The following is an 11,370-nucleotide window of genomic DNA, read 5'->3' on the forward strand; positions in this document are numbered from 1 at the left end:
TATGCCCGGACCTCAATATACCTCACGCCATTAACCCGGATGCTAGGCTCAATCTCCACTCGCTTATAGCCAACCTCCAATGTCATGTCCCGGCGCCATAAATCAACCCAAATTGGAGTGATCCCTTGAGTACTCTTCACAACCCAAACATGATTTTGAATTGAATATGCTCGGCCTTCACTGTCACTCATGCCACTAACTCAGCTATCATGCTCAACCTCTCCTTGCCCATGGCCCACATCAAACGGAATATCCTGGCGACACTCGTCAACCCACATCATAGTGAACCCAAGCACACACATAGTAGCTCTTCCCTCACCTTGGGTTAACACTCTCGGAACTTCAAGACTTGCCACCTTACTAACTTAGCCCTCAATCTCCAAGTCTTGAATTTCTTCTACCTTCTCAACACCTCTCGGGCGGCTATCCCCATTCATCAAAGACTTCACAAACCCCACTCTCTTTATCACAAGATCGCTTCTCATTGACTCCTCATAGGGTTGGTGCTTCTTCAATAAGCACCACATATACCCCCACACATACATAGCAATAAAGCGCAAAATAATGAGTTATGAGTTTACCAAGTCTTGACCTCCTTCCATCCTTTCTATATTTCCCGGGAAGCCATTCCCCTTCAATGAACAATCACCATAGCCCACAACAAGATCAACCCTCACGGTTCCATCATAGGGAAGGTTCTCCCTTAATATAAAGCTCCCCTTTCTCACAACAAGATCACCTCCCATAAGCTCATCATCGGGAAGGTCCTCCCTCAACATACACATCCAAGATTCCAACACAAATATCTCAACAAAGCACAAAAGAATAAGTTCAGATTTTACCAAATGAGTGACTTGATTCTTTTGCATGTGGCATGTGCTAGGCATCTCGGTGCTATCAATAGGCTTCATAGAGCAACCTTCCTCTTCCTCTCTAGAGCTCAACTCACCATATGTAGAGCTAGGTGCACTATCTCCCGGATCCCATGCTATGTCTCGTGGTAGCTTTCTCAAAGGTGGCAGCCCTTTAGGAAGCCTTATAGGTGGCTCATTGAAAGACACGTGCTTGTCACCCTTGAACATCGGCTCTACTTCCTCACTTCCAACTTGGCTTTCCCCTTTCTCAACTTCATTCCCCTCTTGGGATTTGACTTCATTAGGAGAGTGGCTAGCTATCTCAGCCATGGAACCCAAATCAAGATGACTCAATGTCTCACCCATTCCACCAATGCACCCATTCACATTCAACTCCCGAGTTGGACAATCTCCCACAGTGGTCTCCATTTTCTTACTAGGAGAACTCTTCAAAGGTGTAAGGACATATCGGATTTCGACTTTGCGTATGGTGTAGGTGTTGCTTCTTCCCGCATGTGAGGCATCACAATCAAATTGCCATGGCCTACCAAGTAGCACATCACAAGCACCCATCTCTACAACATCACACATAGCTTCATCCCCAAAAGCTCCAATAGTGAAAGGAACTTTACACCAATGAGTAACTTAAAGCTTCTCCACCTTATTGACCCAACCAAGGCGGTAAGGTCTAGGATGTGGCTCGGGAACCAACCCAAACTTGCTCATGGCGAACCGACTAATGATATTCACTTGGCTTCCTCCGTCGATCACCATCTCACACTTCTTCCCACGAACTAAGCATCGAGTTCTAAATAACCGATGACGTTGGCTAGGCTCCTCTTCCCTAGGCATTGGCACCCTAGTCACCAAATACACATTATGCTCATTGCCATCATCATCAACTTCATAGGTGTCTTCAACTTGGCTCCACTCAACACTTCTCGCCTCATCCTCATCTTGGAACCGATTTCCTTCACCATCACAAGCATCTTCATTTCGGTTCCACCCAACGTTTCCCGAATCATAGTCAAATTGAAACCGACCTTCATCATACTCATCATAAGCTTCTTTATTTCGGTCCCACTCTACAGTTTCCAACTCTTCATCATGATTGAACTTACCTCCATCATACTCATAGATATCTTCGTTGTAGTTCCGTTCAACATCCTCCTCATGGTAAACTCTACCATCTTCATCATAATCAAACTCATATGCACTATGACAAAGTTCACCATCCTCACATATCTCATCTACGGAAGCGTGCTCTCTCTCTTCAACCTCATCCTCGAATTCGCCTTCACAATAATCATGTTCAATATTTCCTTCTAGCTCATTCTCGGATTGGTTCTCCTCTTCGTCAACCTCCTCTTCTAACTCATCTTCTTCATAATCATATTCAAATTCATTTCCCTCTTCATCCACGATCCGTCTTTTCCCACGACCTCTCGTTTCCCTTTTCTCCTCTCTATAGCTCAAGCCGACTAACTCACGTGCTAAGCCGCTTGACTCACAAGATCTACTACAACCCCACATGGTTTAACCACCAACATCTCTCCCATCTCCATAGCCATTAACCTTCACACCTAATGTGATTTCCTCACTCCCATCAACCTCAAAATCAATGCCCTCACTTCCCTCAAGCATATCAACAAAGTTATGTCCAAGGGGCATTTTATCAAACACCAAAGGAGCATCCCTTGCAACATGGGTTTTCTCATTCGTAGCACACACAAAGTCAACCTCCTCCATGTTCTCACCTACAATCATTCCTTCATCCCTATCCACAAATGAATCTAAATCCCTCTCCACAAGTTCATTATCAATAATTTCACAAGAAGAATTTGAATCCACTCCAACACCACAAACAACATCTTCCATAGCAATAGGAATATCCAAAACTTCAATATTAGAGATTGGAAGCTTAGGAGTTACCTTTACCACATGTGATGGAGAAAAGATTGGTGATGCATCTTTAGAAGGGACCTCCATGGTTGGTTGGGCAAATTTTCGGATCTCTAGACGAAGGCTTTCACAAGCGGCTTTGAATCTCCTCAAAGACTCATCGCTCTTCCGGCTACCTTCTCTATACCTCTCTTCAAGCCCTTTACTCCAAGATGCAAAACTCTCTTCCCTCTTGATGGCGGTTTCTTCGGATCCATGAGATGAACTTGGTTGAACCATAGTCGAAAGAAGTCTCCGTTCAAGGAAAACGATCAGCTCTGATACCAACTGATACAGATCAATTTTATCTGAAATAGTGACGTGTTAGTTTTAATCATAAACTAACAAAGATTAACAACTTCTCTAGCTAAACTAGAAGGAGTGGATCCCAGTTCATGGACTACATCCATAGGAAATCAAAGATCCCCCATTGTTGAAGGTGAAAACCTTAACAAAGCTTCTTAAAGAAGAATTATATTTGATTGATAAAAGTTGAAAAACAATTACAAGAAAGAGATGAATTTATATCATCTCAAAAACCCTAATTGTCTAATTACATAAAGGGTAGATTACATAATTAATTAAAGCATAAAGATAAGGGGTAAATGGGGTAAAGGTAAGTGGAGGGGGTTGGTTTGAAAGTGGGAAAGGAGCTGAGGGACCAAATGTGTCAATAACAAGGAAGCTGGAGTAAGGCACAAGTTCCTGAAAAAGTGAAAGTACTCGATACGTGCCCAAAAGTACGCGGGACGTACTTTGGCTGATGAGCCCTTCTTTGGATCAGTATCTGTTATACGCGGGACGTGCCCAAAAGTACACGGGACGTACTTTCGCTGATGAGCCCTTCTCTGGATCAGTATCTATTATACGCGGGACGTGCCCAAAAGTACGCGGGACGTACTTTGGCTGTTGAGCTATTCTCCGGATCACCTTCCTTCATGCAGAGCGTACTTTGTCCACGCGGAGCGTGTCTGATCTGTTCATTATGTTGTGTGGCACTGTTTTGGCCTCCTTACTCGCTTGTTGCTCGTGCTTGGGTTTTCCTCCAACTTCCCTCATCCGGACTCGATCCTAGGGAAAGATGCCCCCGCATCAGAATATAGATGGGTACATGCATGAGTTACAAATATGCATACAATTCTTCACAACTACAATTCAAGTAGTGGATGAAATGTTTTACCGTGAGATTTTTTTGGTTAGTGGCTTTGAAATTTATTGTTACTTTCACTCATATGTTTTATGACGTCGTTGGATTCGACCAATCCAAATTAATCGGTGAATCCATTGACCTTTAAATCCTTTATCAAACCGGTTCAATGTCCTGTTCGGTTTTTAAAACATTCCAATTTCAGCCCTTGTTTGGGAGGAGGTTAATGGGAGTAAATGGAAGTAACGGAAGGTTAAGTATTAAGTTAACTTTGTTTGTGAGTTATTTTTTTAGAGTAAATGGAGGTTAATGGGGTTAAATCTTTACTTCCTCTAACCTCCAAACTCTAGCCTCCAAATTGGAGGTTAATGGGAGTAACGTAAACTTTTTAAAAATTTCTTGTCTCTGCAGAGTAAATTTAACCTCCTTCCCCTCCAGATTTAAACTCCCAAACGAAGTTAAATATTTAACCTCATTTACATCCTATAAACTCCCAAATAAGGTTAATTTTTAACTTTCTTTTCCATCACTTCCCTTCCCATTCCATTACCTCCTTTAACTCTCACCTACATTAAGGTCATCTCCAAGGGCTCTCTATTTTTAGAGAGCCCTTGAAAAATCCAGCTCCAATGGAGCTGGATTTGCTTGCGGCAAAGATAATATTTTTTTATTTTTTTATTTTTTTTAAAATCCATTTGTTATACATATTAATGTTTTACATATTACTTTATATCCATTTTTTTTAAAATCCATTTTTTTTAAAATCCATTTGTTTTACATATTACTTTATATATTAATGTTTTGTTTAGTTTTATATAATATTTGTTTTAAATATTTTTTATTTTAAATATTAATTTCATGTATATTTATTTTTTGTACATGTATATTTATTATTTAGGTATTATTTTTTAGACGTATTCATGTTATTTAATTTCTAATTGTAGTGTTATTTGATTTTTTATTGTGTTGTACATTTAAATATTAAATTATAATTATAAAAACACTAAATATTACATAAATTATAAAAATATTTAAATATTACACGAATGATAAAAGCGTTACACGAATTATAAAAACATTACACGAATTAGAAAAACATTACATTACAAGAATTAGAAAAAATGAAAACAAACTAGAAAAACAACAAAGACAACATACTACTCAATAAGGTCCTAAATCATTTCCACTTCCACCAAGATTGTTGAAAAACCCGGAAAATTCTAAATCAGCTGAGGTAGGTGGTGGTTATGATTGAGTATCTTGCATTACCGCCAATCTTCTTGCATAAATATCATTTTTACTTTGTAGAAGCTGAGCACGTAAAAGTGGATCCGGGATTGAATTTGGATCTTGCATCAATATACTATTTTCTTACATGACTAAACGATGTTCCCGTTGGTCAAACCTTTTCTTTTGAAGTTGAAGTTTCTCTTTCTCCACTTCCATTGTGCCTTTTAATATCTTAATGATTTCAGCATTATCATCTTTTATAAGATTTTTAACGTCACTCATGTCTGAATTACTTTTCATTTTCAGCTTCGCTTAGGCAGTTCAGAAGAGTTTCCAACAGAAAAATTATCATTCAAGTTTAATGAAAAAGAAGACAAACCAGGAGATTTCGACTCGGGGGTTTCAGCAAGCAGATTCTCAGATCCTGATGAAACATACGATTCAGAGTGCTTCTTCGCAACCTTATGTTTTCGAACTGGTTCATTATCTACAAATTTTTCAAAATCCTTTAACATATTCCACATATGATCAAATTTGAAACTCTTGTCATTGTTATCTTGAGCAAATAATTCTTTTGCACGCTCAACCTGCAATAAAATTAAAAGAAAATAAGAGAAGATGTAATATTTTAACAATGATATATAATAAAAAAAAGTAATAGAAATACTTACGATATCCAAGTATGATGTCCCACTAGGATTGAGAAGTTCAACTTGTTTAATGCAACCTTTCAGCTTCTTAACCTTTAATGTAATCAGACTCATTCTGCACTGAAGCGATCTTATGGTACGCTTGATGTCCCTATTGCATTTTTGTTCGAATATCTCCCCAATTCTTCCCCAATAAATTTCGAGTTTTTGCTGGTTTCCCGAAATAGGATCTTGAGTTATTTCCATATAAGCTTCAGTTAAGATTATATCTTCTATCTTAAAGTATGAATTTTTGCGATTAGAAGTCATGTTTTGAGTGAAATAGATGAGAAGAAGAAATAAAAAGTATGAGATTAGTGAAATGAAACTATTCTTATTTATAGAGGAGTTTGCATCATTTTCATCCATTGAATTAGTCTCAATGCATCCACACCTTCTATTTTATCACACATCTCTATATGTATTGTCACAATCACTTTCATAACATACGTCATTTACAAAGACAATAATAAATCACTTTAAGAATTTGAAAAAAATATTTCATCTTCACATATCTATACCTTCAATTTAAATCTTTACAATGAAACTCATTCTAAAAATATTCATATTTGGATCATTCTCATTGTAAAAAAAAATATCATTCTCATTCATAATAAAAATCATAATTTGGATCATTCTCATCATACAAAAAAAATCATATTTGGATATTCTCATTCTAAAAAGAAATTCAAATTTTATAACACATCTCTATATGTGTTGTCACAATCACCATTATCACATGCACCATCTACATAACCAAGACAATAACAAATCTCTATATGTGTTGTCACAATCACTTTTATAAAGACAAGAATAAACCACTTTAAGAAATTGAAAAAAATATTTCATCTTCACATATTTATACTTTCAATTTAATAGAATTTATATTATACTACTTCTACACTTTTAATTGGAAAAAATTTCTATTAAAAATCATCTAATTAGTGCACTGAAACTCATGCTTTTTAATTAGTTTATTAAAATTTGTTTTAAGAATTTGGATCAATCAAATCTAAATTTCCTAATAAAAATTTGGATCCATTTATTTAGTCTTTCTATTTTATTACACATATCTATATGTGTTGTCACAATCAACATTATGACATACACCATCTATTTTATCAAGACAAGAATAAATCTCTGCATCATTTTCATCCATTGGATTAGTCTCAATGCATCCACACCTTCTATTTTATCACACCTCTCTATATGTGTTGTCACAATCAACATTATGACATACACCATCTATTTTATCAAGACACGAATAAATTTCTGCATCATTTTCATCCATTGGATTAGTCTCAATGCATCCACACCTTCTATTTTATCACACCTCTCTATATGTGTTGTCACAATCATCATTATTACATACACCATCTACATAACTACTATTTAAATGGAAAACTTATCTCATTTCAATACATCTATATCTACACCTTCAACTTTTTTTTTTATCTCATTTCAATACATCTATATTCTTCTAAGTATGAATATCAATTATCTTGATGATTCTGATGATGATTCATCGATGGATAATCTTAGCCTCATTGCTACACGAGGTGTATGTCAAATAATGCAAAATAATAATAGGCTACTAGAGCTCTGTATGGATAGTGCAAGTAGTCAATCAACTCCTGGAGGATCCGTACCTGGCCATAGAGTGATCTATCGTAATCGTGAAGTTGCAAATCGCCAACTTCATATGGATTATTTTAATGAGGAGCCAGTATTCAATGAAGAATATTTTTTTCATCGATTTCGAATGTGTCGTAGCCTTTTTCTTCGTATCATTATTGTAGTGAAGGATCATGATGGTTACTTCCAACAACGACGTGATGCTACTGGCAGACTTGGATTATCGATGATGCAAAAAGCAACTGCTGTTTTCCGAATCCTGGCATATGGTGTACCGGCTGATGCAACAGATGAATATATCAAAATAGGCGAGTCTACCGCAAATGAAAGTGTGAAGCGATCCTATCGTGTTATTGTAGAGATTTTCTCGGATCAGTATTTAAGAGAACCAAATGCCAATGACATAGCAAGGCTACTCCATATTGGTGAACAACGTGGTTTTCCAGGAATGTTGATGGAAAAACTGCCCAACAGCTTGGGCCAGACAATTTGCAGGGCGTTTTGGAAAACCAACTATAATTCTGGAAGCAGTAGCTGATTACGATCTATGGATCTAGCATGCGTACTTTGGTATGTCAGGGAGCAACAATGATATCAACGTATTAGGTTCATCTCATTTGTTTTCTAATCTGGCTAATGGTATAGCTCCTCTTGCTAATTATGTTATTGAAAGCAAAAAATATAACATGGGCTATTATTTGGCTGATGGAATATATCCGAAATGGTCCACACTTGTTCAAACAATTCGTGAGCCTCGAGATCAAAAGAAAATGTATTTTGCTATGAAGCAGGAAGCCTGTAGAAAAGATGTTGAGCGTGCATTTGGAGTGTTACAAAGCCGATTTGCCATTGTTGCAGGGCCGGTACGCTACTGGTGTAAACAAGTCCTCCATGATATTATGAAAACATGTATTATTCTGCATAATATGATTATTGAAGATGAACGTGATTTGAGTGCACCGGTCATGGATTCAGTTGTTGCTCCAACACCAACAGTTGAAAATGTGCACGATGAGGAGGCCTATTTTCGTAACTTCCTTCAATGACATAAGAAAATGAAGGATAAAACTGCACATTTTGAACTTCTAAATGCTTTGGTGGAGCATTTATGGAAGTTTCGTGGCAATTCGATATAATTACTTCTTTGTTTTTTCCATTAATGTTGTAATGTTTATTGTTTTTGGAAATGTTTTACTTTTTTTTAATGTACTTTCCTTTAGTGTTTTTGATTGTTTTAGTTTTTTTTTAATGTAATTTCTCTTTAGTGTTATTGCAATGTTTTAATTTTTCTTTAGTGTTTTTTATTGTTTTAGTTTTTTTAATGTATTTCTTTGTTCGTGTTAAATCTTATATTTTTTTCAAATTTTATAAAATTATATTTCAAATTAATAATAATAATAATTAATTGAATTATTAATTATTGATTTTAATAATTATCATTTAATTATTTAGTTTAAAATAAAAATATTAAATTATAAAACATTATAAAAATTAATAAATGGATATATTTTGATTAATAATATCTATTATATATATAAAGTGTGGAAACAAAGAAACACGTGGCAGGCTGAAAGAAAAGGAGCTAATGTGTCAGTCTAATAGAATTTTAAATTTAAAAACCATTAATATAAATCATATCATATATTTATTAATATAAATAAATTTGACTAAATCATGTGCATTTACGTGATAATATGGTGTTTATTTTTTTATATAAATAAATATTATTCTCAAGAGGTGGAAGTCTTAATATACTAGGTACCTATACTGACAATTTCAGTTGAAGCGGTGGAATTAATTATGCATCCTAATCAATCTATACTACTCTAGCTATATAATATTCAAAATTAAACTCTTCAAAAATATAAAAATAAATAATGATATCTCTTGGTAACTCTTTAATTTCTCTTGGTAACTAAATAAATAATAATATCTACCGTATCTATTATAAAAGATAATAGGCAAAAAGTATCATTAGGCTCCTGATCTTTTATTTTTTGGTTCATTAAGCCATTGATCTTTTATTTGGATACATTAAGCTACTTATCATTTATTTTTTTTGTCTCATTAAGCCCTTGATACATTGAGCCCCTGATCATTTATTTTTTATCTTATTAAGCCCTTGATGACCAAATTAGTAAGTTGTGAACATCTAATTCTGTTAAAAATGCGTTACTAACTTCATCTGTATTTGAAATTATTAAAAAAAATATTCAAAATTACTTTTATGGTTATGAAGGGCTTAATGAGACAAAAAATAAATGATCAGGCGCTCAATGTATCCAAATAAAAGATCAATGATTTGATGCATTTTGTTATTTATTATTTTAATATTATTTTAATAAACTACATTTTATAAAATTAAAAAAGAAAAGAGAAATATAATAGAATAGATGGATTAAGGTATCTACCTGAATTTTGTTATTTATTATTTTAATATTATTTTAATAAACTACATTTTATAAAATTAAAAAAAGAAAAGAGAACTATAGTAGAATAGATGGACTAAGGTACCTACACTGACGGCTTTTGACACCTAAAGCATTGGAACTAATTATGCAGTCTAATCAATCTACACTACACTAGCTATGTATATTTCAAATTAAACTCTTTAAAAAAATTAAAATAAATAACAATATCTAACATATCTATTATAGGTAGATATTAGTACAACCAAACACTTATACCCAAAATATAATAAATAATATTCTTTAGTGATATGTACAACAATAAATTCCAAACTAATTACGAAATTTCAGTCCTTAATAGAACCAAACACTTTTGTACCTATAAATAATACTATTTGACATCAACTAATTAAAGACTTCATCTTTCGTAAGTGATGTTATAATGAGATAATATTTTATTTGTTTTTTCTATTTTTATTTCTTAGTGTCTTTCCTAATAATCTGACATTTTTTTCTTCTTTTTTTTTGCAGGTTGATTTTTGGTTCAAAGCTCAGTTTAGGTACACGGCTTTCTTATTTAGCTTAACTTTGTGTCTGATTTTTTTCCTTTTCTGTTTTTTCTCTTTTCGTATCTACTCTTTCTATATTCATATTTGCTTTTTATGTAGGTAAACATGTCACCGAGATATGATTTTATATCTGATATTAATACAACTAAAGAAAATTGGAGGATCAGAGTTAGAATTCTGACATTATGGAGAGGATTATATGCTATTGATATGATTTTGTGCGATGAAAATGTTATTTTTATTTATTTACATTATATAATTTAAATTATTCTTTTTATTTGATATTTAGCTGACTTTTTTTAAAACCGTTTTTATTTCTAGGATTTTACTATCGAAGCTCAAATCAGAGGAAATTTGATTGAAAAGTTCGGAACGGACTTGAAAGAAGGCAAAGCTTATGCTTTTCAATTTTTTGATGTTTTCGAAAATAAGGGTGCTTTCAGGACGACGACACATAAATACAAATTAAAGTTTATGCTAAAAGCTTGTGTTCAAGAAACAGATTGTCCGGAGATTAAGACTGAAATCATTCGGTTCACAAAATTAGATGTCATTAGATCCAAAACCTTAGATCCAAATTTTTTAGTTGGTAAGCTTTCACACAAACACTAAATTAAAATTAAATCCTACAATTTTAATATATTAAATTATGTTAATTGTTCTATTTACTCTATTCACAGATGTAATGGCACAAGTGATTGATAAAGGACCATTATTCAACAAAGATGGTAAATCTCGCGTAATAATTTCTTTAGAAGATCAAGAGTAAGTTTTCTAACTAAATTTGTTATCACATCTATATATAATTATCATGGAAAGTAATTATATGTAATGGTAATATTTACTTATGTAATGGTAATATTTGTTTATATATATACACAGGAAATACATGATTAA

At 33.9% G+C, this 11,370-nt stretch overlaps 1 protein-coding gene across 1 annotated transcript; it reads left to right on the forward strand.

Annotated features, from left to right (window-relative positions):
- Nucleotides 1-7,347: 7,347 nt before the first annotated feature.
- Nucleotides 7,348-8,631, forward strand: LOC136236078 (uncharacterized). The gene is made up of 2 exons (XM_066026184.1): nucleotides 7,348-7,940; nucleotides 8,128-8,631. The coding sequence occupies exons 1-2, from the start codon at nucleotides 7,348-7,350 to the stop codon at nucleotides 8,540-8,542; spliced, it is 1,008 nt and encodes a 335-aa protein (XP_065882256.1). The 3' UTR covers nucleotides 8,543-8,631.
- Nucleotides 8,632-11,370: the final 2,739 nt, after the last annotated feature.

This window comes from Euphorbia lathyris, chromosome 7, assembly GCF_963576675.1.
Source record: "Euphorbia lathyris chromosome 7, ddEupLath1.1, whole genome shotgun sequence".
NCBI lineage: Eukaryota > Viridiplantae > Streptophyta > Magnoliopsida > Malpighiales > Euphorbiaceae > Euphorbia > Euphorbia lathyris.